We start from the raw sequence: 27,746 nt of genomic DNA on the forward strand, positions 1-27,746 counted from the left end.
AGGGGCTTCCAAGAGATCTTAAGCGGCTCTTCCCACATTTTAATTCACTTCTTTTGTTTTGTCTTATTTAATAATTGTCCCTTATGCCATTTTCCTTATTTGCTTATCTTGTGTACTGTGGATGCTTTGTTTAGTTTATTACTTAGTCAATTTGCCATGCTTTGTTTGTTTTGGATATTTGACTTGCCTGAGCAGTCATATGATTGTGCAACGCGACGGGTATATGGGAAGGGGGAGGATGGAGTCCGTAGTAATTTCATCTTATTTTAGGATTGAATTCGGTCTAAATGCATGAAAATGATAAGTTAAAAGAACATGATTCCGAGTTGAATTTCTTTTTAGTTTTTTTCTTATTTACTTATTCTCATTTTATTATTATTCGCTTGTAACATATTTAAGCCGACCACATCCAGGTAGGAACTTTTGTTAAATTTATCCCGGGAATGCCCCGAATGATTTGTACATATTTATTCCGCGGAATGCCCCGTAGTATTCTGTAATTGGAGGCCGTGGGAACATTGTAGTAGAAGTAGCGTATGATAATTTAGAACTTTAATTTTCCTTTTTTTAATTCTCTTTCATTTAGGTGGGGACGACTTCGAGCCTCTTTTGTATTTATTTTCCTTTTTTGTGATTTTACCTCAACTTGAATATTTTAAAAGCCGACTAGATCAAGTACGCAATCGTACTAGTTACGGGACTTGGGGAGTGCCTAACACATTCTCCTCGAATCAAATGAACCCCCTTACCCGAATCTCTGGTGAAGACTTAGTTTGGAGTCCAAAGTGTTTTAAAAGGAAAATTATTTTTAAAAACGGTGACCTGGCACACCAAAACCAATGTCAGGTGGCGACTCTGAGTTATTTCCTTTTGAACACAATTTTGTCACTTTTAATTAAAAATTATTTTGAGCTTTACAAATACTTTTATTATTTTTAAGAGGGTTAAGTGAGGTGAAAAAAAAAAGAGTATGACAGTATTAATTTTAATACTATCAAGTTAACTTTAAAATAATTACAAGTAATTGTATAAAGTTGTCGGCGCTAATATGGGCATTCCAGATTCCAATAATTGAACAAACGTGAATCCATTCATAAAATACTTGTCCTCACGTTCGATGATTAATGCTATAAGCCATTTCTGGTACTAATATTCCATATTTCGACTAAAACTTTTTTTATGTGTTTAATATGACGAATATTAGCGTTAATTCAGCAATTTCTACGTTAATATATGTTACGCGATCTCTTTTATATGACTACATTTGATTTAACATAAAATTCGAGATTGATGCTAACAAAAATTAATGTATCCTTAGAATCGTATTTAAGAAGTTGTTAACACATTCTCTTTTTTCTATTCTATGTCGTACACTCTTTATTTTAGTTTGCCCGAATATTATTGCATTTTCCTATTTGGAGATTGGTCTTAATTATCATTTGGACTCACTTAATATAAAGATTTGACTTTTTATTCAATTTCACACTGACTAGTGCCTCTACTAATTCACTCAGAGATTAATAGCTCATAATAACCGAGTTGCGTAAACCAGCTATTCATTTGATTACTTGGGGGAAGGGCAAAGGCGGAATGGGTATGTGAATGAGTTGCTTTTTTAATTTTTTTTGAAATTACATTAGGGAAGGAAATAATATGCTACTAATAGAATTTGAAGTTTTGAGACCATCCAACTTACCGTAGAAAGTAGAAAGCTCACCAAGTGAGTTAAGCCTTAACCTCGAAAGCCACGAGTGCTCTGTCTTCGAAAAGGCAGAATGCTGTTATAGAATCCGCTATTTTAGAAATAGAATAAGCTTTGCGTCCTAACCAGATATCGTGGGGCGATAATGGGTGCTTTATCTAAACTAGGCAGGTACCCACAACCGCCATAACGAAGGAATGAATCTATTAAGTGGGAAAGGCCCTCGTAAGGCCTCTCTCATCCCTTGCTTATGCTGAAACGAGATTTTATTGGTCTTCTTTGACCCACGGGTGCGAATCGGTAGTTGTGAAACTAGCTCTGGCTTGATGACTGCTTTACTTTTAGCTTTTTCCTGGGGCATAGAAGGAGTTGATCCTGGTCGAGGTAAATGGATATAGGAATTCATACCCAGTTCAAGGCTTGTCCTCACTAATAAAAAACAATAATCCCTCCCCTTATGTTACCCACTTTTACTCATTTCTTCGGTATACCTCAATACAAGACAAGCGCAGGAAAGGATAAACAATAAAAACCGGGCTATCGCCCTATCTAAGCGCAGCTTTTCTCTCTCCTCTACGGAAGTAATCTTTTAATCTATATTTCAGTTCCTGTGTCTGTCGCTATCGCCCTATTCTCTCTCAATTGCCTATCCTTTCTAGATGAGTGGGAGTCCCTTAGCAGTAGCTTCCAACACTTAAGATTGACCTCCTCAAGTGCCAGATATGAATGTTTTATGAATTTCATACGGGACTACTTACTTACCTAAAGTTCACTTTTGGCTTACCAAAAAAGTTAACTGAAGGAACTGACCTAAGGAGTCATTTGGTGTATGGGATAATGATTAATATCCTGAGAGTAGATGCAAGATTATTTTATTCCACAGTAGATTGAATTTTGAATACGGAATTAACAATCTCGTGATTACTTAATCCCACAATTGCGTATTATTCTATCCTACATTGAGGATGAGATAATAGTTCCGGGATAATAAACACTAATAACAAAGATGCCCTTCTCCAAGACTCTTCTCCCAAAGCCTTTTACAAAATTCAAGTTTAAAATTGGAAATAAAGTTTTACCTTAATTTATCTAGCATACATCAAACACATATTTATATTATATTCAATATATCTAAGTTTTAGTCCAATGAACCAAACATCTTCCAATAAAAATATACTATTAACTAAATTAATGATACCATCAGTATAATTCTGGGAAACATATCTTATTTCCCTACCAACGTACGGCCCTAAGAGCTTGGACATTCATGTTTTTCAAAGTTTGAAAATGCGGGCAGAATTTAAAGGAAGTAGTACTTTAGTTCTACAACCTGTTTAACCAAAAATCTGAGTCTTTGGTCAAAGCTAGAAACGAAGAGAAATTCGGGTTATTGATAACCAAGAGACGAAAATAATAAAAGATTTTTTGAGAACGATGATAAAACAGTAAATAGCTTTGTATTTCAGTCAAGTCTCAATAATCTTCTTTTCTACAGATGTCGAGTCCTTCTCATTTTATAGTTGATTCTAGGAGAAGATGTAATGCCTTTGTCTTAATGAGGCAATTATGAGCAATAAATGACATTAAAAGAAACGTTACTCAATCATTCCTATTAAATACAAATTCTCTAACGTATTTGATATTTAATGCTGAATTTGGACTCTTTTGCATCATCAGATTCATATCTTCAATCCTTTCCGATCTTCGGGGTTTTAAATGACTTATATAGGTACGAAACTCTTGCCTCTTGAATAACGACTCGTGCCTATTTAACTTTCTTCTCTCCGTATATGTTGTCGCCCGTGCCTTCTTGGTTGATTACCGTGTTTTGACTATTTGACCAGTCCACGTGTCATGACACGTCATCTTCAATATATAAATTCAGTTTTTCCCAATACAGATAGTCCCCCCACTTTCCATTTATTTATCAATTAAATATTTGGGAAGTGGATCTTCACAAAAAGGGAATTTTTACCATAATCAATGCTATGACAGTACTAATGCTTCAATTGTCTTTTCTATTTAATGCTCTACGCACACGTCACCTTCTGATTGGCTCCGTAATTTTGCAGCCTTTTTTCAAGGCTTATTCATACCTTATATTCATGAAGTGATAGTTGCCTTTAATATAGGTTTTGCTTCATTACACTTCTAAGTTTGACAGTTGTCATTATAAACATATTTGACCCTCTTTCTTTTGTCTTCTTCTTCATAGACCTTCAACAAGCAATTTATTATTCACTTTTGCTTTTTCTCCCCTTTAGTTCATCCTTCTTCAACAATGTCATCTCCAAACCCTAACCTTAGAAAAGTTTCAATTCTAGATCACTTCCCCAATGCCCCCGTAAGACATAGGAGAGGCAGAGGAGGTAGGCTTCGGAGCTTGAGCCTAGGATCCACTCGTGGTGATTCATCTGGTTCTGCTTCTTCTTCTTCTGGTATTAGGAGTTCTATCCCAAAGACCCCTTCTTCTAAAGGTAAAGAACTTTCTAAACCTACTCAGGAACCTTTAGCTGAAGAAATTGTACCCAATGATTTATCTTTTGGGAATGATAGAAGATATCTCCAAGAACAAGTTAAAAATTTAGAAAAAGTTGACACCTATCCTTCTTTAATAACTGAACTTGTGAATCCTACTGTTAGGAAGGATTGTAATTGGAGAGATAATCTTCGTATGATGATTCCTGCCCCAAACCAGAGAATTTCTTCTTTCAGAATTGAATTCTCTTTCGTTTATACTTATACCTTTACTTTGGGATTTAATCCTGCCATTGACCCAGTTATACTTGAATTTTGCCGCTTTTTCAAAATTTGCTTAGCACAAGTAGGTCCTCTTGTTTGGAGAGCTGTGGCTTGCTTAAGGTATTTGTCTACCAAAGCCAATGTTAATTTTACCTTTTCCCATCTTATTCACCTATACCACCCCAAATTATTCCGCCATGGAGTTTTTATCTTGACTGCAAGAAGCAAGAAGGTTTTGGTAAACCCCGAAGATGACAAGGATCGAGGGTGGTATTGTCGTTACGTTGCTGTACGTATGGTGGATTTGTTGGGTGAAACAAACATTCCCTTCCCTGAGAAGTGGAATTTTGCACGTAAGTTTTTCTTTTTCTTACTGTATCTACTTTTTAAGAATTTTGATTTCTTTTCTAATCTCGTCTTTTTTTGGCTTTTTGTAGCAACCATGGGAGATGTGGAACACGTTCCTAACTTCCGTGGTTGGGTAGATTCAATTTTGAAGATTGCGCCTATGGAGGCGAGAACTTGGAAATCAATTTCTCTTTTGAATGGTTGGAAAGTGAAGTCCCATGGTATGTATTTCCTTATGCTTTGCCGTATATTGAATTTTTTCTTATTTTAATTCTTTATCCCTCTTTTTATCAGGATTTGGTATCAGGGGTATGACAGCTGAGGTAGTCGTTGCCATTCGAGCGTCTTCAACCGCTTCACTTGATTTGGAAAAGACTCGGGCCACGCTACCAAAAAGAAAAGTTGTAGAAGAAAGTTCTGAGAATTAGGAAGAAGACAATACCTCGTTGATAGCTAGGCCAAGAGCCAGGAGACGCGTCATTGATGGAGATGAAGTTGAAGATGCTCCTGCTCGAGCCTCTATCTCCGAGCCTGTTCAAATACTTTCTTATGAGGATACCACTCCAAGAGGCTCTAATGAATCAATTCGACGTCTCTTTGTTAGTGGTTTTGAGAGTGGAGAGTTTGGACCAGTTCTTGATGAAACTCCCCTCTCTTCTTCTATTCCCATTTCTTCTATTCCTTCTATTCCTTTGACAACCACGAGTATTTCTTTGCCTATTTTATTGACTCCTGTTTCTTTACCTGTTTTGGTTCCCATATCTGCTCCTACTGTCCCGGCTTTGACTCCCACAGCTCCCATTGTTTTTACCTCTTCTACTACTCCTTCTTTCATTGTTCCCCCTCCTTCTGTTCAGCATATAGAGGCGGGTTCTAGCAGCAGAGGCATGGCTATGAGAAGTGTTACTCTTGAAGTTCCTGCCAATCATAGCCTTTTGAGAAAGACTGGTGGAGCTGATGTTTGGCTCGAGCCTCTAATCGGAGATATTGAGAAGAAGAAGATGGAGAGCCACAGTTGCTTGAAGGTACTTCTCTTTTAACTTACAAGTTTTTTTATATCTCTCTATATTCTCACATTTGATGTCTTTCCCTTGTAGGCTAATCTTATTGGTACTGAGTTAATGGGAAGAATCTCCACTCTAGAGAAGAAGGATCGAGAGTCTGCGAAGGCTATCTCTGAGGCTAGGAGAATAGCCGAGGAAACCCAGCTTGAGGAAGCAAACTGGAAGGAGCAATTTGAGAATGCTCAGGGGACCATAGAGGAGTTGTAAGAAAGTAGAAATCACCTGGAGCAGCAAAAGCGTGATTTGACATCTGAGCTAGCAATTGCCAATGCTTCTTCAAACCAATTCGAAAACGATAAGGAGCTTTTGGAGTACTCATTTTCAGAACAATTATCAAAGGCCAGTGAATAAATCAGAGAGCTTAAGGCACTTGTGGAGAAGAAAGAAGAATATGCAGGGGAGTTAGTGCAAAGCTTGACTCAAGCTCAGGCTGACTTAAGGATCTTCTCTGACGAGATACGTGCTTTGAAGAGTTCTCATGCCTCCCTTGAAGCTTCCCATGATTCCCACTTAGCTGAACACCAGATATTGAAGAACGATCTTGCTATGTGGAAAGGGAGTACGGTCTTCTTGAGGAGAACTTTAACATAGATGTAAGTTGGGCTTTTCTAAAATCTCACCGTGATGCTTTGATGGAAGCTACTCAAGAAAACTTTGATTTGCAATCTGAATTAGCCAAAGTCTTAGACACTATTGAAAAAAGCCAAGAACCAGTTGATACTCCTTCTCTTTCACTTGGAACTCCTAGGGCAGAAGAGCTTTTAAATGAAGAAGTGGCTACTACGGCAATTGGAGTTGCAATTCCGGCTCCCGAGGGTGAAACTTCTATGAAACAGTCCATGGAAGCTGAAGCTCCCGTGACTCTTGCTTCCCTTTGTGATTTTAACACTCCAGGCCCAGTTGAAACCGCTCCTATTGTTGCTCCCTCAGAAGTTGTTACCGTGCCTGTGACTGCCCCTGAAAATGAGATTGCAACTTCTGATGTTCCAACCCCTTCAGTGACTAGTTAAATGTATTTCAAACTTTACTGTTTTTTTATTAATCAGTGGTGTTATCCCTTAGCAACTTTAAGGGATCTTTTGATGAAGTCCCCAGTTATCATAATGGGGCATTTGTAAAAAACAAATATTTTGCTGACTAAGTTTGTACTTAGTCTTTTATATTAAGAAGTTTTATCGGTACTTCTGTATATTTTATTCTTGCCTATTTATCTAGGACTTATACAATAGCTTAGCATTTTTATCCTTTGAAAATGCTTTATGATTCTTCTCATGGATTATCAACATGAGGCTTATAAAAGAGGGCCCTTTTATTTTATCGACACTTAATGAAGAAGACGTCTCAACTTCATAATGGTGTTATAATACGATGAAAGAAATAGGAATACACATGTTTTGTATGAAACAACTTTGACAAGTTTTTATTCATGAACTTTAACAAGTTTTTTGACTATTACATGTATTAAAATACATCTATAACTTTCTCGTAACTGTTTTTCTTGTAACAGATTTTTACATAATATAAAATAAACAAGGTTTTTCTTCATAACCTGTTTCAGTACATAGTCATGACCCTATCTTTATATGAAGAGTTTGAGAGGTGACTTCGTTTATGAGTTTGAGAGATGACTCTGTTGTTCTCATGGGAAAAACATTATGATGAATGTCTTGTGTTTGTTGAACACGATGATGAATGCTGAAGACTTCGTAACTTTTTCTCAACACTTGCCTCTTTGTGGTCGACTTTTGTTCGATATTCGTATCTATTTTTCTACACATATCTGTGTATAATATGTAGTCCCCCAAGTGTTTGAGCGGTAAAGTATGAAGCCTCGAGCACTTGTTTATTTCTTTCAATTTCGTCCTTTTCCTGAAACAGAAAAATATACGGGACTCGGAGGTGCGATTATAGATGAAGACTACCTAACTCGTGTGTATTTCCATCAGATTAATTGTAACCCTGGGCTGAGAATTTTAGAATACTCCATTTTGCCTTGCAGGTCGTGACTCATCATTTGGCACGAGTTAGGGTTTTTGCCTAGCATCTAAAATCGTTAGTAAAACTTTAATAATTCAAAAGAAAAAATTTTAACATGGCGATACCTGACCGTGGGTACTTTCTCAGAAGTAATATCTCTTTAAATGGACGACATTCCAATGTGAAGGTAAAACTTTGCTATCCATTGTCTCCAACTCGTATGCTCCTTTACCCGCAATGTCACGAACTCTGTATGGTCCTTCCCACATTGCACTTAGCTTTCCTGAATTAGCAGCCTTTGCAGATTGGAACACCTTTTTAAGCACAAAGTCCCCAATTTTGAAAAATTTGAGGCGTGCTTTCCTATTATAATATCGTTCAATTACTTGCTTTTGTGCTGCCATTCTTATCAATGCAGCTTCTCTTCTTCCTTCAAGCAAATCAAGGTTGACCCGCATCTCTTTATCATTAGATTCCTCCGTTGCTTGAATGTACCATGTGCTCAGTTCACCTATTTCAACTGGAATTAAGGCTTCCACACCATAAACCATTGAAAATGGTGTTTCTCCAGTGCTTGTTTTTGTCATTGTACGATAAGTCCATAATACTCCAGGTAATATCTCAGGCCAATTACCTTTTGAATCCTGTAACCTCTTCTTCAAGTTGTTGATAATGACATTGTCTGTGGATTCTGCTTGTCCATTACCCACTGGATGGTATGTCGTAGATGTTATCCTTTTAATCTTCCAACTTTGAAGAACTTCTGTGATTTGATCTCCTATGAATTATGGTCCATTGTCACACACGATCTCCTTTGGTGCTCCAAAGCGGCATATTATATTTCGCCATATGAAGTCTTTAACTTCCTTCTCTCGTACCTGTTTAAATGCTCCTGCTTCTACCCATTTAGTGAAATAATCTGTGAGTACAAGTAGAAACTTTACCTGACCCTTTGCTTGTGGTAGTGGACCTACGATATTCATTCCCCATTTCATAAAGGGCCACGGGGCTATAACAGGGTGTAGTAACTCAGCTGGTCTGTGCATATTATTGCCGTATCTTTGATATTTATCACATTTGGACACGAAGCTGTTTGCCTCTTCTTCCATCTTAGGCCAATAATATCCTGCTCGAATCAATGTTCTTACCAGTGACCTTCCCCCTGCGTGATTTCCACAATGTCCTTCGTGCACTTCCTTCATCACGTATTCTGTTTGAGAGGGTCCGAGACACCTTGCTAGTGGTCCATCGAACATCTTTCGATAAAGATTTCCTTGATATAAACAATATCGAGCGGCTTTTTTGCGAAGCGCGTGAGCCTTCCCTTTGTCATTAGACACGGTTCCGTGCTGTAAAAAAGCAATAATTTCGTTTCTCCAATCCCATGTTAAATTATTAAAATTTACCTCATTCTTATCAGGTTCGAGAACGGAATGAAATAAATGTATGACTGAAGCATTTGCGTCATTTGCTACGTCAGCTGCAGATGCGAGATTAGCTAAAGCATCTGCCTCCACATTCTCATCTCTTGGGATCTGCATTACCTTCCAAGTTTGGAATTGCTTTATTAGTTCCCGTACCTTTTCGAGATATTCTTGCATTCGAGTTTCCCTAGCTGTATAATTCCCCAGCATTTGATTGACCATGAGTTGAGAATCACTCTTGATTATAATTTGTGTTATTCCGAGTTCTCTTGCCAATTCTAAACCTGCAATTACAGCCTCGTACTCTGCTTCATTGTTAGTTATAGAATGATATTTTATAGCTTGCCTAATAGTTTCACCCGTAGGTGATATGAGAACTATACCCAGACCTGCTCCTTTTACATTAGATGAACCATCAGTGAATAAAATCCAAATCCCCGGGTTTGCACCATTAAAAACTTGTAACTCTTTTTCTGCTTCTAAATGCATCCCCTGGCTAAAATCAGCTACGAAATCGGCTAATACTTGAGATTTTATAGCAGTCCTAGGTTGATAAATGATTTCGTATTCACTTAATTCTATAGCCCATTTTGCTAACCTCCCTGACAATTCATGTTTATGCAAAATGTTTCGAAGCGGAAAAGCAGTAACTACAATAATGGGATGACATTGAAAATAAGGTCTTAATTTTCTAGATGCCATGATCAAAGCTAATGCTAACTTTTCTAGCTGTGGGTATCGTGTTTCAGCATCTAGTAAGGACTTACTTACATAATAAATAGGAGATTGTTTACCTTGGTCCTCACGAACTAAAACAGCACTTACCGCAACTTCAGACACAGCCAGATAGATGAGAAGCTTTTCTCCCACCTTTGGTTTTGCCAATAACGGTGGTTTTGACAAATAAGCTTTCAAATTTCTAAGGGCTTGTTGACAATCTTCATTCCATTCAAAATGATCTTGCTTTTTGAGTGCAGAGAAAAACTTAAAACACTTTTCTGAGGATTTGGAAATAAATCTCCCCAAAGCTGCAATTCTTCCCGTTAATCTTTGGACTTCCTTTTTATTAGTAAGGATATCAGGGATTTCTTCTATTGCTTTGATCTGAGAAGGATTTACCTCAATACCACGGTTAGAAACAAGAAAACCCAAAAACTTACCTGATACAACTCCAAATGCACATTTTATGATCATGAGACTGCTGGGTTTTGACGAGCATATCATCTATATATACCTCAATTGTCTTTCCTAAATATTCTTGGAATATTTTGGTGACCAACCTTTGATAGGTTGCCCCAACATTTTTGAGACCAAAGGGCATTACTTTATAACAGTAAGTCCCCCTGTCTGTGATGAAAGAAGTTTTTTCTTCATCACTAGGGTCCATTTTAATTTGGTTGTACCCTGAATATGCATCTAAAAAACTTAAAAGTTCATGTCCTGCAGTTGCATCAATTAATTGATCTATATGTGGTAAAGGAAAAGAATCTTTTGGACAAGCTTTATTAAGATCTGTATAATCTACACAGACTCGCCACTTACCATTTTTCTTAGGTACAACAACTGTGTTGGCTAACCAATTAGGGTACTTTACCTCGCGGATTGACCCAATTTTTAATAGCTTTTGGACCTCATCTTGAATCACCTGGTTTTTGAAAGCCCCTTGCTTTCTTTTCTTTTGCTTTATTGGTGTAAAGGATGGGTCTTCGTTTAATTTGTAAGTCATCACATCCGGTGGTATCCCTATCATATCAGCATGGGACCAAGCAAAACAGTCCATGCTAGGTTTTAGAAATTCAATTAACATACGTCGCATGTTTGAGTTTAAATTAGATCCAACATAAACTTTTCGTTAAGGCCATTGCTCAAATAATATCACAACCTCGAGTTCTTTGATGGTTGTTTTGATATTTTCATTCTCCTCAGGTTCTTGAATTGTATCAGGTCTAGAGTCTTCTAAATCTGTTTTCTCTCGCTCAGTTGAGGTTTGATTGCTGACACCTTCAACTATTTCTTGTAATTGCTATTTTTCTTTGTTTACGGTTCTCGTATCTGTTATAGCGTTGATACTCCTCGCTGTTTGCTGATCCCCTAGAATTTGACAAATCCCCTACGGTGATGGAAATTTAATAACTTGATGTAGAGTTGATGGAACAACATCCATATCATGGATCCAAGGCCTCCCCATGATCATATTATAGGCCATTTCCATATCAACTACCTGAAATTTAGTTTCTTTAACAACACCTGCAGTAAAAGTTGTTAGAATTACCTCTCCTTTTGTTACCACACTTGAATTGTCGAAGCTTGACAAGGTATGTGCCTTGGGTATCATTTTGTCTTCAGCTTGCATTTCACATAATACCCTTAGTAGTATAATATTTACGGAACTCCCTGGATCAATCAAAACTCATTTTACATTAGTATCATGTACAAGTAAAGATATTACCAGTGCATCATTATGTGGGGTTATCACTCCTTCGGTATCTGCATCATCGAATGAAATACTTTCATTTTCTAAAACCTGCCGTACCCGTTTCCCGTGTGTAATTGTTACTTTAGAAACCTTGTTGGAAGCTGTGTAGGTTATGCCGTGAATATCTTCTCCCCCACTTATCACATTCACTGTTCTCTTGGGTGAAGGAGGCTTTGGTGGCTCTTGCCTATTTTTCATATAGGCTTGTTTACCTTTTTCACTAAATAACTCAGTGAGGTACCCTTGCTTCAATAGATGATCCACTTCACTCTGCAAGAATCTACATTCTGAAGTTTTGTGCCCGTGATCATTGTGGAATTCGCACCAATGATCTGGATTGTGTCTATTTGGATTTGACCGCATTTCTTTTGGCCATTGTACCTTATCTCCCATGCTTCTCAAAACAGCCACGAGCTCGGAGGTAGTGACATTAAAGTTATATCCGCCGAACCTTGCCTTTAAACTTCTGTCATCATCTCGTGACTCTTGTCTGTTCCGATCATTTCTGAATCTTGATGAAGAACCAGATTCCCTGTTCCTCGATTTTTGATCATATTGCTGGCTATCTTGTTTTGACCGTGAGTCTTTTCCTGCAGGTCCCATATATGGATCGTACCTATTTTTACCTGATCTTTTTTCGGTTTCTGATCTTCTGGAACCGCCCCTTTCTTCATGATGAAACTTAGGTACGGTATCTTCTTCAATTCGCAGCTTCGTACTGTACCTGTTGTAAACATCATTCCACGTGGTTGCAGGGAATTCTCGAAGGCTTTCTTTGAGTCTTCTCGTGGCTTCAGAACTTTTGTCATTTAAATTACTTGCAAAAGCTATTGCAGCCCAGTTGTCAGGTACACGGGGTAGAGTCATTCTTTCACGCTGGAATCTATCAACAACGTCTCTGAGCAACTCTGAATCCCCTTGTTTGATTTTGAAAATATCTTCCATTCTTTTCTCAACCTTTTGAGCTCCCGAATGTGCTTTAATAAAAGAATCTGCAAGCTCAGCAAAAAAATTTATAGAATTTACAGATAAAAGAGAATACTAGGTTAATGCACCCTTGGTGAGTGTTTCTTCAAATTTTTTGACCAGTACTGATTCGATTTCTTGTTTGGTAAAATCGTTGCCTTTCACGCCTGTTATAAATGCAGTCACGTGGTCACGTGGGTCTGTTGTACCATCATATTTCGGGATGTCAGGCATTTTGAACTTTTTCGCAATTGGAAGGGGAGCAGCACTTGGCTTCCAAGGTTGTTGTGAGTATCTGTCCATGTGTACTCCTTTTAATACAGGCGGAACTCCAGGGATTTGCTCAATACGCTCATTTTGTTCCTTAATATGTTTCTGCAAGGTTAGAACTAAATTTTGCAAATAGGAATTATTTGAATTACCTGGTCTCCTGTGGTTCACTGGTGGTTCCTCCATTTTCAGAATTAACAAGACCAGAGCGAGGATTCTCCAATGTATTATTATTAGGAGTTGGTGTGGGTAGTGCAGCAGGCAATCGACTAACTAGAGCCTGAAGAGCTTTGCCGACCTGTGCATCAATTAGCTTTTGTAAAGCTTCACTTGCACCTCCTTCAAAATGTTCAGATTGTTCTTGTTGATCAGCACGGGATTCAGGGGCAGGAGTGCCTTCATGAGATTGACGTGGTGAATCTAGAGGGAAGGGAACCACGTCAATGTTCGGTAGGTCTCCTTGATTTTGATGGGTTTGATTTTCATGGTTTCCCAAGGTGTTTTCACTGTGGTTGTTGTTGTTTTACATGATGATAACAACGGATAGAGCGTAGCTTAAAAGAAAAGATTATCAGTTTCCCGGTAACAGAACCAATTTGTTTAACCAAAAATCTGAGTCTTTGGTCAAAGCTAGAAACGAAGAGAAATTCGGGTTACTGATAATCAGGAGACGAAAATAATAAAAGATTTTTGAGAACGATGATAAAGCAGTAAATAGCTTTGAATTTCAGTAAAGTCTCAATAATCTTCCTCTCTACAGATGTCGAGTCCTTCTCATTTTATAGTTGATTCTAGGAGAATGTGTAATGCATTTGTCTTAATGGGACAATTATGAGCAATAAATGACATTAAAAGAAACGTTACTCAATCATTCCTATTAAATACAAATTCTCTAACGTATTTGATATTTAATGCTGAATTTGGACTCTTTTGCGTCATCAGATTCATATCGTCAATCCTTTCCGATCTTCGGGGTTTTAAATGACTTATATAGGTACGAAACTCGTGCCTCTTGAATAACGACTCGTGCCTATTTAACTTTCTTCTCTCCGTATCTGTTGTCGCCCGTGCCTTCTTGATTGATTACCGTGTTTTGACCATTTGACCAATTCACGTGTCATGACACGTCATTTTCAATATATAAATTCAGTTTTTTCCCAATATACAACCTGTCACCCATGAGTTTACAGGTTGGCAATGCACTGCCCGTTAATGGCAGTAACATAACTAGAACATAAAGGCCATTCCTTATTTTTGTATAAAAATTATTACTCCTATGCAAAAAAAAAAAAAAATGATCAACAAGTTAAGTTTTGCGAGAAGTCAAATATATAAAGATTTCAGTTCTTTATTTGATATTTGAATTTCTAAAATTAAGAAGCAATAACTCGAAAAAAAATTGTTATTTATATAGATACATAAATAAATGATGACAAAAAAATATTATTTGACTCTTTAAAGTTTAAATAGTAGCAGTAACATTGTTATTGTTCTTAATGAAACATCATCATTACTACTACTTCCTCCGGTTTTGCTGATTAAGATTTTAATTACCCTTATCTTTTTTATAAATAGTTAATTAATGACTGTTATGAGTCATATTTTAGTAGTAAGAATGAAATTATAAAGAAAATAACGCCTTCTGGATTTTTAAAATGAGTATAATATTTTTTACCACTCTTTTTAGTTGAAGTGATAAATAAAAAAGGACCGAAAGAAGTTGTTATTAAGTAGACTGTACCGTAAGATTTTTATTTTGTCTCATTGCTGTACATAATTGACGTACGTCGCTTCCTGGTATATTACTCAATGCATTCTCATCTCCTACTTATACCTTCCTCCTTTCTTCTCTCCTCCTAAATTTTTCTCATATATACAAATTGTTCATTACTTCATTCATCCATTTTCTTCTAACACAAGCAACTAAATCAATCCTCTCTTGTTGAATCAGATCACCAAAGCACAGCAGCAAAATGGGTATATGCAATTCTTGCGAATCTACATCAGTAGCTACAGCAAAATTAATACTACAAGACGGAAGATTACAAGAATTCTCTTATCCTATAAAAGCTTCATATCTCTTACAAAAAGATCCAAATATCTTTATTTGCAATTCAGATGAAATGGAGTTTGGAGATATTGTATCAGCCATAAAATCTGACGAAGAGCTTCAATTGGGTCAACTGTATTTTGCTTTGCCTTTGAACCGGCTGAAACGTAAGCTTAAGGCGGAAGAAATGGCTGAGTTAGCAGTGAAGGCTAGTTCTGCATTGAATAGTATTTGTGGTAAAGAGAAATGTGGGTGTCGTAATAAAGTTGATTTATTTTCAGGAGAGAAAGATGGTGGGAAGTTAGGGAAGAAGGTGGCGGGTGGCGGTGGTTCGACGGTGGCTGAGGGGAGAAGAGGGAGGAGGAGTAGTGGTGGTGGCGGTGATGGGCGGAGAGGGAAGTTCACGGCGAGGTTGAGTGCAATACCTGAGTAGGATAAATTCTTGGGCATTTTCTTTTTCTGAAACACTACTACAAAACTAGCATTTTTTCTCCAAAAATTTCTTTGGTCGCAAAAGTCAACAAAAATAAAATAGAAATTAGTAGTGTTGGTGGTGGTGGTGATGAACCGAATTCGGTTGGAAAGAACTTGTTATAACAAATTAAAAGTAATGGAAATTAGACCCACATTTTAATATTCACTAGATTAGAATCTGTTGATGGGTGAAGCTTGAGATTAGAGTGTTTAAACAAAAATCTGAGTCTTTGGTCAAAGCTAGAACGAAGAGAAATTCGGGTTACTGATAATCAGAAGACGAAAAGAATAAAAGATTTTTGAGAACGATGAAAAAGCAGTAAATAGCTTTGAATTTCAGTAAAGCCTCAGTAATCTTCCTCTTTACAGATGTCGAGTCCTTCTCATTTTATAGTTGATTCTAGGAGAAGGTGTAATGTCTTTGTCTTAATGAGGTAATTATGAGCAATAAATGACATTAAAAGAAACGTTACTCAATCATTCCTATTAAATACAAATTCTCTAACGTATTTGATATTTAATGCTGAATTTGGACTCTTTTGCGTCATCAGATTCATATCTTCAATCCTTTCCGATCATCGGGGTTTTAAATGACTTATATAGGTACGAAACTCGTGCCTCTTGAATAACGACTCGTGCCTATTTAACTTTCTTCTCTCCGTATCTGTTGTCGCCCGTGCCTTCTTGGTTGATTACCGTATTTTGACCATTTGACCAGTCCACGTGTCATGACACGTCATCTTCAATATATAAATTAAGTTTTTTCCCAATATAGATAGTCCCCCCACTTTCCATTTATTTATCAATTAAATATCTGGGAAGTGGATCTTCACAAAAAGGGAATTTTTACCATAATCAATGCTATGACAGTACTGACGCTTCAATTATCTTTTCTATTTAATGCTCTGCACACGCGTCACCTTCTGATTGGCTCCGTAATTTTGCAGCCTTTTTTCAAGGCTTATTCATACCTTATATTCACGAAGTGATAGTTGCCTTTATTATAGGCTTTCCGTCATTACACTTCTAAGTTTGACGGTTGTTATTATAAACATATTTGACCCTCTTTCTTTTGTCTTCTTCTTCATAGACCTTCAACAAGCAATTTATTATTCACTTTTGCTTTTTCTCCCCTTTAGTTCATCATTCTCCAACAATGTCATCTCCAAACCCTAACCCTAGAAAAGTTTCAATTCTAGATCACTTCCTCAATGCCCCCTTAAGACATAGGAGAGGCAGAGGAGGTAGGCTTCGGAGCTTGAGCCTAGGATCTACTCGTGGTGATTCATCTGGTTCTGCTTCTTCTTCTTCTTCTTCTTCTTCTGGTATTAGGAGTTCTATCCCAAAGACCCCTTCTTCTAAAGGTAAAGAACTTTCTGAACCTACTCAGGAACCTTTAGTTGAAGAAATTGTACCCAATGATTTATCTTTTGGGAATGATAGAAGATCTCTCCAAGAACAAGTTAAAAATTTAGAAAAAGTTGACACCTATCCTTCTTTAATAACTGAACTTGTGATTCCTACTGTTAGGAAAGATTGTAATTGGAGAGATAATCTTCGTATGATGATTCCTGCCCCAAACCAGAGAATTTCTTCTTTCAGAATTGGATTCTTTTTCATTTATACTTATCCCTTTACTTTGGGATTTAATCCTGCCATTGACCCAGTTATACTTGAATTTTGCCGCTTTTTCAAAATTTGCTTAGCACAAGTAGGTCCTCTTGTTTGGAGAGCTGTGGCTTGCTTAAGGTATTTGTCTACCAAAGCCAATGTTAATTTTACCTTTTCCCATCTTATTCACCTATACCACCCCAAATTATTCCGCCATGGAGTTTTTACCTTGACTGCAAGAAGCAAGAAGGTTTTGGTAAACCCCGAAGATGACAAGGATCGAGGGTGGTATTGTCGTTACGTTGCTGTACGTATGGTGGATTTGTTGGGTGAAACAAACATTCCCTTCCCTGAGAAGTGGAATTTTGCACGTAAGTTTTTCTTTTTCTTACCGTATCTACTTTTTAAGAATTTTGATTTCTTTTCTAATCTCGTCTTTTTTTGGCTTTTTGTAGCAACCATGGGAGATGTGGAACACGTTCCTAACTTCCGTGGTTGGGTAGATTCAATTTTGAAGATTGCGCCTATGGAGGCGAGAACTTGGAAATCAATTTCTCTTTTGAATGGTTGGAAAGTGAAGTCCCATGGTATGTATTTCCTTATGCTTTGCTGTATATTGAATTCTTTCTTATTTTAATTCTTTATCCCTCTTTTTATCAGGATTTGGTATCAGGGGTATGACAACTGAGGTAGCCGTTGCCATTCGAGCGTCTTCAACCGCTTCACTTGATTTGGAAAAGACTCGGGCCACGCTACCAAAAAGAAAAGTTGTAGAAGAAAGTTCTGAGAATGAGGAAGAAGAGAATACCTCGTTGATAGCTAGGCCAAGAGCCAGGATACGCGTCATTGATAGAGATGAAGTTGAAGATGCTCCTGCTCGAGCCTCTATCTCCGAGCCTGTTCAAATCCTTTCTTATGAGGATACCACTCCAAGAGGCTCTAATGAATCAATTCGACGTCTCTTTGTTAGTGGTTTTGAGAGTGGAGAGTTTGGACCAATTCTTGATTAAACTCCCCTCTCTTCTTCTATTCCCATTTCTTCTATTCCTTCTATTCCTTTGACAACCACGAGTATTTCTTTGCCTATTTTATCGACTCCTGTTTCTTTACCTGTTTTGGTTCCCATATCTGCTCCTACTGTCCCTGCTTTGACTCCCACAGCTCCCATTGTTTTTACCTCTTCTACTACTCGCTCCTTCCATTGTTCCCCCTCCCTCTGTTCAGCATACAGAGGCGGGTTCTAGCAGCAGAGGCATGGCTATGAGAAGTGTTACTCTTGAAGTTCCTGCCAATCATAGCCTTTTGAGAAAGACTGGTGGAGCTGATGTTTGGCTCGAGCCTCTAATCGAAGATATTGAGAAGAAGAAGATGGAGAGCCACAGTTGCTTGAAGGTACTTATCTTTTAACTTACAAGTTTTTTTTATATCTCTCTATATTCTCACATTTGATGTCTTTCCCTTGTAGGCTAATCTTATTGGTACTGAGTTAATGGGAAGAATCTCCACTCTAGAGAAGAAGGATCGAGAGTCTGCGAAGGCTATCTTTGAGGCTATGAGAATAGCCGAGGAAACCCAGCTTGAGGAAGCAAACTGGAAGGAGCAGTTTGAGAATGCTCAGGGGACCATAGAGGAGTTGCAAGAAAGTAGAAATCACCTGGAGCAGCAAAAGCGTGGTTTGACTTCTGAGCTAGCAATTGCCAAGGCTTCTTCAAGCCAATTTGAAAAAGATAAGGAGCTTTTGGAGTACTCATTTTCAGAACAATTATCAAAGGCCAGTGAAGAAATCAGAGAGCTTAAGGCACTTGTGGAGAAGAAAGAAGAATATGCAGGGGAGTTAGTGCAAAGCTTGACTCAAGCTCAGGCTGACTTAAGGATCTCCTCTGACGAGATACGTGCTTTGAAGAGTTCTCATGCCTCCCTTGAAGCTTTCCATGATTCCCACTTAGCTGAACACCAGATATTGAAGAACGATCTTGCTATCTGGGAAAGGGAGTATGGTCTTCTTGAGGAGAACTTCAACATAGAGGTAAGTTGGGCTTTTCTAAAATCTCGTCGTGATGCTTTGATGGAAGCTACTCAAGAAAACTTTGATTTGCAATCTGAATTAGCCAAAGTCTTAGACACTATTGAAAAAAGCCAACAACCAGTTGATACTCCTTCTCCTGCACTTGGAACTCCTGGGGCAGAAGAGCTTTCAAATGAAGAAGTGGCTACTGCGGCAATTGGAGTTGCAATTCCGGCTCCCGAGGGTGAAACTTCTATGACACAGTCCATGGAAGCTGAAGCTCCCGTGACTCTTGCTTCCCTTGGTGATTTTAACACTCCAGGCCCAGTTGAAACCGCTCCTATTGCTGCTCCCTCAGAAGTTGTTACTGTGCCTGTGACTGCCCCTGAAAATGAGATTGCAACTTCTGATGTTCGAACCCCTTCAGTGACTAGTTGAATGTATTTCAAACTTTACTGTTTTTTTTATTAATCGGTGGTGTTATCCCTTAGCAACTTTAAGGGATCTTTTGATGAAGTCCCCAGTTATCATAATGGGGCATTTGTAAAAAACAAATATTTTGCTGACTAAGTTTGTACTTAGTCTTTTATATTAAGAAGTTTTATCGGTACTTCTGTATATTCTATTCTTGCCTATTTATCTAGGACTTATAGAATAGCTTAGCATTTTTATTCTTTGAAAATGCTTTATGATTCTTCTCATGGATTATCAACATGGGACTTATAAAAGAGGGCCCTTTTATTTTATCGACACTTAATGAAGAAAACGTCTCAACTTCATAATGGTGTTATAATACGATGAAAGAAATAGGAATACACATGTTTTGTATGAAACACCTTTGACAAGTTTTTATTCATGAACTTTAACAAGTTTTTTGACTATTATATGTATTAAAATACATCTATAACTTCCTCGTAAATGTTTTTCTTGTAACAGATTTTTACATAATATAAAATAAACAAGGTTTTTCTTCATAACCTGTTTCAGTACATAGTCATGACCCTATCTTTATATGAAGAGTTTGAGAGGTGACTTCGTTTATGAGTTTGAGAGATGACTCTGTTGTTCTCATGGGAAAAACATTATGATGAATGTCTTGTGTTTGTTGAACACGATGCTGAATGCTGAAGACTTCGTAACTTTTTCTCAACACTTGCCTCTTTGTGGCCGAGTTTTGTTCGATATTCGTATCTGTTTTTCTACACATATCTGTGTATAATATGTAGTCCCCCAAGTATTTGAGCGGTGAAGTATGAAGCCTCGAGCACTTGTTTATTTCTTTCAATTTGGTCCTTTTGCTGAAACAGAAAAATATAAGGGACTCGGAGGTGCGATTATAGATAAAGACTGCCTAACTCGTGTGTATTTCCATCATATTAATTGTAACCCTGGGCTGGGAATTTTAGAATACTCCATTTTTCCTTGCAAGTCATGACTCATCATTTGGCACGAGTTATGGTTTTTGCCTAACATCTAAAATCGTTAGTAAAACTTTAATAATTCAAAAGAAAATTTTTTAACATGGCGATACCTGACCGTGGGTACTTTCTCAGAAGTAATATCTCTTTAAATGGACGGCATTCCAATGTGAGGGTAAAACTTTGCCGTCAATTGTCTCCAACTCGTATGCTCCTTTACCCGCAATGTCACGAACTATGTATGGTCCTTCCCACGTTGGACTTAGCTTTCCTGAATTAGCAGCCTTTGCAGATTGGAACACCTTTTTAAGCACAAAGTCCCTAATTTTGAAAAATTTGAGGCGTGCTTTCTTATTGTAATATCGTTCAATTACTTGCTTTTGTGCTGCCATTCTTATCAATGCAGCTTCTCTTCTTCCTTCAAGCAAATCACGGTTGACCCGCATCTCTTCATCATTAGATTCCTCTGTTGCCTGAACTTACCGTGTGCTCAGTTCACCTATTTCAACTGGAATTAAGGCTTCCACACCATAAACCATTGAAAATGGTGTTTCTCCAGTGCTTGTTTTTGTCGTTGTACGATAAGCCCATAGTACTCCAGGTAATATCTCAGGCCAATTACCTTTTGAATCCTGTAACCTCTTCTTCAAGTTGTTGATAATGACTTTGTTTGTGGATTCCGCTTGTCCATTACCCACTGGATGGTATGGCGTAGATGTTATCCTTTTAATCTGCCAACTTTGAAGAAATTCTGTGATTTGAGCTCCTATGAATTGTGGTCCATTGTCACACACGATCTCCTTTGGTGCTCCAAAGCGACATATTATATTTCGCCATATGAAGTCTTTAACTTCCTTCTCTCGTACCTGTTTAAATGCACCTGCTTCTACCCATTTAGTGAAATAATCTGTGAGTACACGTAGAAACTTTACCTGACCCTTTGCTTGTGGTAGTGGACCTACGATATCCATTCCCTATTTCATAAAGGGCCACGGGGCTATAACAGGGTGTAGTAACTCAGCTGGTCTGTGCATATTATTGCCGTATCTTTGACATTTATCACATTTGGACACGAAGCTGTTTGCCTCTTCTTCCATCTTAGGCCAATAATATCCTGCTCGAATCAATGTTCTTACCAGTGACCTTCCCCCTGCGTGATTTTCACAATGTCCTTCGTGCACTTCCTTCATCACATATTCTGTTTGAGAGGGTCCGAGACACCTTGCTAGTGGTCCACCGAACATCTTTCGATAAAAATTTCCTTGATATAAACAATATCGAGCGGCTTTTTTGCAAAGCGCGTGAGCCTTCCCTTTGTCATTAGGCACGGTTCCATGCTGTAAAAAAGCAATAATATCGTTTCTCCAATCCCATGTTAAATGATTAAAATTTACCTCATTCTTATCAGGTTCGAGAACGGAATAAAATAAATGTATGACTGAAGCATTTGCGTCATTTGCTACGTCAGCTGCAGATGCGAGATTAGCTAAAGCAACTACCTCCACATTCTCATCTCTTGGGATCTGCATTACCTTCCAAGTTTGGAATTGCTTTATTAGTTCCCGTACCTTTTCGAGATATTCTTGCATTCGAGTTTCCCTGGCTGTATAAGTCCCCAGCATTTGATTGACCACGAGTTGAGAATCACTCTTGATTATAATTTGTGTTATGCCGAGTTCTCTTGCCAATTCTAAACCTGCAATTACAGCCTCGTACTCTGCTTCATTGTTAGTTATAGAATGACATTTTATAGCTTGCCTAATAGTTTCACCCGTAGGTGGTATGAGAACTATACCCAGACCTGCTCCTTTTACATTAGATGAACCATCAGTGAATAAAATCCAAGTCCCCGGGTTTGCACCATTAAAAACTTGTAATTTTTTTCTGCTTCTAAATGCATCCCCTGGCTAAAATCAGCTACGAAATCGGTTAATACTTGAGATTTTATAGCAGTCTTAGGTTGGTAAATGATTTCGTATTCACTTAATTCTATAGCCCATTTTGCTAACCTCCCTGACAATTCATGTTTATGCAAAATGTTTCGAAGCGGAAAAGCAGTAACTACAACAATGAGATGGCATTGAAAATAAGCTCTTAATTTTCTAGATGCCATGATCAAAGCTAATGCTAACTTTTCTAGCTGTGGGTATCGTGTTTCAGCATCTAGTAAGGACTTACTTACATAATAAATAGAAGATTATTTACCTTGGTCCTCACGGACTAAAACAGCACTTACCGCAACTTCAGACACAGCCAGATAGATGAGAAGCTTTTCTCCCACCTTTGGTTTTGCCAATAACGGTGGTTTTGACAAATAAGCTTTCAAATTTCTAAGGGCTTGTTGACAATCTTCATTCCATTCAAAATGATCTTGCTTTTTGAGTGCAGAGAAAAACTTAAAACACTTTTCTGAAGATTTGGAAATAAATCTCCCCAAAGCTGCAATTCTTCCGGTTAATCTTTGAACTTCCTTTTTATTAGTAAGGATATCAGGGATTTCTTATATTGCTTTGATCTTAGAAGGATTTACCTCAATACCACGGTTAGAAACAAGAAAACCCAAAAACTTACCTGATGCAACTCCAAATGCACATTTTTCTGGGTTGAGTTTCATATTAAATTTTTGCAAAATTTCAAATGTAACAGATAGATGAGAAATATGATCACGAGACTGCTGGGTTTTGACGAGCATATCATCTATATACACCTCCATTGTCTTTCCTAAATGTTCTTGGAATATTTTGGTGACCAACCTTTGATAGGTTGCCCCAGCATTTTTGAGACCAAAGGGCATTACTTTATATTAGTAAGTCCCCATATCTGTGATGAAAGAAGTTTTTTCTTCATCACTAGGGTCCATTTTAACTTGTTTGTACCCTGAATATGCATCTAAAAAACTTAAAAGTTCATGTCCTGTAGTTGCATCAATTAATTGATCTATATATGGTAAAGGAAAAGAATCTTTTGGACAAGCTTTATTAAGATCTGTATAATCTACACAGACTCGCCACTTACCATTTTTCTTAGGTACAACAACTGTGTTGGCTAACCAATTAGGGTACTTTACCTCGCGGATTGACCCAATTTTTAATAGCTTTTGGACCTCATCTTGAATCACCTGGTTTTTGAAAGCCCCTTGCTTTCTTTTCTTTTGCTTTATTGGTGTAAAGGATGGGTCTTCGTTTAATTTGTGAGTCATCACATCCGGTGGTATCCCTGTCATGTCAGCATGGGACCAAGCAAAACAGTCCACGTTAGATTTTAGAAATTCAATTAACATACCTCGCATGTTTGAGTTTAAATTAGCTCCAACATAAACTTTCCGTTCAGGCCATTGCTCAAATAATATCACAGCCTCGAGTTCTTCGATGGTTGTTTTGATATTTTCATTCTCCTCAGGTTCTTGAATTGTATCAGGTCTCGAGTCTAAATCTGTTTTCTCTCGCTCAGTTGAGGTTTGATTGCTGACACCTTCAACTGTTTCCTGTAATTGCTATTTTTCTTTGTTTACGGTGCTCGTATCTGTTACAACGTTGATACTCCTCGCTGTTTGCTGATCCCCTCGAATTTGACAAATCCCCCACGGTGATGGAAATTTAATAACTTGATGTAGAGTTGATGGAACAACATCCATATCATGGATCCAAGGCCTCCCCATGATCATATTGTAGGCCATTTCCATATCAACTACCTGAAATTTAGTTTCTTTAACAACACCTGCAGCAAAAGTTGTTAGAATTACCTCTCCTTTTGTTACCACACTTGAATTGTCGAAGCCTGACAAGGTATGCGCCTTGGGTATCATTTTGTCTTCAGCTTGCATTTCACGTAATACCCTTAGTAGTATAATATTTACGGAACTCCCTGGATCAATCAAAACTCGTTTTACATTAGTATCATGTACAAGTAAAGATATTACCAGTGCGTCATTATGTGGAGTTATCACTCCTTCGGTATCTGCATCATCGAATGAAATACTTTCATTTTCTAAAACCTGCCGTACCCATTTCCCGTATGTAATTGTTACTTTAGAAACCTTGTTGGAAGCTGTGTAGGTTATGCCGTGAATATCTTCTCCCCCACTTATCACATTCACTGTTCTCTTGGGTGAAGGAGGCTTTGGTGGCTCTTGCCTATTTTTCATGTAGGCTTGTTTACCTTTTTCACTAAATAACTCAATGAGGTACGCTTGCTTCAATAGATGATCCACTTCACTCTGCAAGAATCTACATTCTGAAGTTTTGTGCCCGTGATCATTATGGAATTCGCACCAATGATCTGGATTGCGTCTATTTGGATTTGACTGCATCTCTTTTGGCCATCGTACCTTATCTCCCATGCTTCTCAAAACAGCCACGAGCTCGGAGATAGTGACATTAAAGTTATATCCGCCGAACCTTGCCTTTAAACTTCTGTCATCATCTTGTGACTCTTGTCTGTTCCGATCATTTCTGAATCTTGATGAAGAACCAGATTCTCTGTTCCTCGATTTTTGATCATATTGCTGGCTATCTTGTTTTGACCGTGAGTCTTTTCCTGCAGGTCCCATATATGAATCGTACATGTTTTTACCTGATCTTTTTTCGGTTTCTGATCTTCTGGAACCGTCCCTTTCTTCATGATGAAACTTAGGTACAATATCTTCTTCAATTCGCAGCTTCGTACTGTACCTGTTGTAAAAATCATTCCAAGTAGTTGCAGGGAATTCTCGAAGGCTTACTTTGAGTCTTCTCGTGGCTTCAGAACATTTGTCATTTAAATTACTTGCAAAAGCTATTGCAACCCAGTTGTCAGGTACACGGGGTAGAGTCATTCTTTCTCGCTGGAATCTATCAACAAAGTCTCCGAGCAACTCTGAATCCCCTTGTTTGATTTTGAAAATATCTTCCATTCTTTTCTCAACCTTTTGAGCTCCCGAGTGTGCTTTAATAAAAGAATCTGCAAGCTCAGCAAAAGAATTTATAGAATTTTCAGATAAAAGAGAATACCAGGTTAATGCACCCTTGGTGAGTGTTTCTCCAAATTTTTTGACCAGTACTGATTCGATTTCTTGTTTGGTCAAGTCGTTGCCTTTCACGCCTGTTGTAAATGCAGTCACGTGGTCACGTGGGTCTGTAGTACCATCATATTTCGGGATGTCAGGCATTTTGAACTTTTTCGGAATTGGAAGGGGAGCAGCACTTGGCTTCCAAGGTTGTTGTGAGTATTTGTCCATGTCTACTCCTTTTATTACAGGCGGAACTCCAGGGATTTGCTCAATACGGTCATTTTGTTCCTTAATCTGTTTCTGCAAGGTTAGAACTAAATTTTGAAAATAGGAATTATTTGAATTACCTGGTCCCCCTTCCTGTGGTTCACTGGTGGTTCCTCCATTTCCAGAATTAACAAGACCAGAACGAGGATTCTCCAATGTATTATTATTAGGAGTTGGTGTGGGTAGTGCAGCAGGCAATCGACTAACTGGAGCCTGAAGAGCTTTGCCGACCTGTGCATCAATTAGCTTTTGTAAAGCTTCATTTGCACCTCCTTCAAAATGTTCAGATTGTTCTTGTTGATCAGCATGGGATTCAGGGGCAGGAGTACCTTCACGAGATTGACGTGGTGAATCTAGAGGGGAGGGAACCACGTCAATGTTCGGTAGGTCTCTTTGATTTTGATGGGTTTGATTTTCATGGTTTCCCAAGGTGTTTTCACTGTGGTTGTTGTTGTTTGACATGATGATAACAACGGATAGAGCGTAGCTTAAAAGAAAAGATTATCAGTTTTCCGGTAACGGAACCAATTTGTTTAACCAAAAATCTGAGTCTTTGGTCAAAGCTAGAAACGAAGAGAAATTCGGGTTAATGATAATCAGGAGACGAAAATAATAAAAGATTTTTGAGAACGATGATAAAACAGTAAATAGCTTTGAATTTCAGTCCTCTCTACAGATGTCGAGTCCTTCTCATTTTATAGTTGATTCTAGGAGAAAGTGTAATGCCTTTGTCTTAATAAGGCAATAATGAGCAATAAATGACATTAAAAGAAACGTTTCTCAATCATTCCTATTAAATACAAATTCTCTAACGTATTTGATATTTAATGCTGAATTTGGACTCTTTTGCGTCATCAGATTCATATCTTCAATCCTTTTCGATCTTCGGGGTTTTAAATGACTTATATAGGTACGAAACTCGTGCCTCTTGAATAACGACTCGTGCCTATTTAACTTTCTTCTCTCCGTATCTGTTGTCGCCTGTGCCTTCTTGGTTGATTACCGTGTTTTGACCATTTGACAAGTCCACGTATCATGACACGTCATCTTCAATATATAAATTCAGTTTTTCCCAATACATAGAGTAGTGTTCATTTTATCTTGTAAATAGTAGGTTTTGTAAATAAGTTGAGATTCAAGAGCTGCTCTCAAATTATTTGGTTGATTCAAAATTGGTCAGCTTCTTTTTTAGAATTTTTGTTTTGCTGATAGTTAACCATTATAGGGGTTTAATCATGATTTTCCCGCAAAGGATTAATTTGGTAAGCTACAAATGTACAATCATGATTGTAATTCGCCTAACATTTTCATTTACTAATTATACCATCAACTACTATAACCACAATACAAGAATAATAGTAATATATACTTTCTCCGTTCACTTTTACTTGTCCACTAGACAAAAAATATATTTTTACTTTAACTTGTCCAATTTAGCAAATTTAGATAAAGACAAAAGCAAATTCTTATTTTACCCTTCTCATTAATTACATATTTTTCAAATCATTTTTTAAAACTTTTTGAAATACTATCATTGTTATGAGTAAAATTATAAAATATATACTTTATTTATTTTTTGTCAAAGGGAATGCAAAGTAAAAAATGGACAAGTAAAAATAGACGGAGAGAGTATTAATTATTAGCGCTTCATAAATGGAGTAGAAACTTATGAATGCTACAAATGTCAACAGTTACTGTGGCTTATTATATGTTGTTTGAAGTATTTGAGTCTGCAAATTTTAGTTTTCAATTTTTGCATAATTAGTTAGTTTGAACTAAGAACAACAACAACTAAATGTCATATATATATATATATATATAAAATTTTCAAACTTAGTCTGCCAACTCTTTCAAAGATGGAAAACACCAAAACGTTTAGTTTGAAACGTTAATTTATTTTAATTAGAATTTTTGTTGTTTCTACCACCTTTTGTTCTGGCCAGGATGCTGGCAGACAAGGGAGGT

At 37.6% G+C, this 27,746-nt stretch overlaps 1 protein-coding gene across 1 annotated transcript; it reads left to right on the forward strand.

Moving 5' to 3' along the window:
- Window positions 1-14,852: 14,852 nt before the first annotated feature.
- Window positions 14,853-15,659, forward strand: LOC104225634 (uncharacterized). Its single transcript, XM_009777481.2, has one exon. It carries the CDS (start codon window positions 14,943-14,945, stop codon window positions 15,450-15,452), a length of 510 nt encoding a protein of 169 aa, XP_009775783.1. The 5' UTR covers window positions 14,853-14,942; the 3' UTR covers window positions 15,453-15,659.
- Window positions 15,660-27,746: the final 12,087 nt, after the last annotated feature.

This window comes from Nicotiana sylvestris, chromosome 9 (genome assembly GCF_000393655.2).
Source record: "Nicotiana sylvestris chromosome 9, ASM39365v2, whole genome shotgun sequence".
Classification (NCBI taxonomy): Eukaryota; Viridiplantae; Streptophyta; class Magnoliopsida; order Solanales; family Solanaceae; genus Nicotiana; species Nicotiana sylvestris.

Coding starts and splice junctions, on each gene's coding strand:
- LOC104225634 (XM_009777481.2), top strand. CDS start 14,943: ATGGGTATATGCAATTCTTGCGAATCTACATCAGTAGCTACAGCAAAA.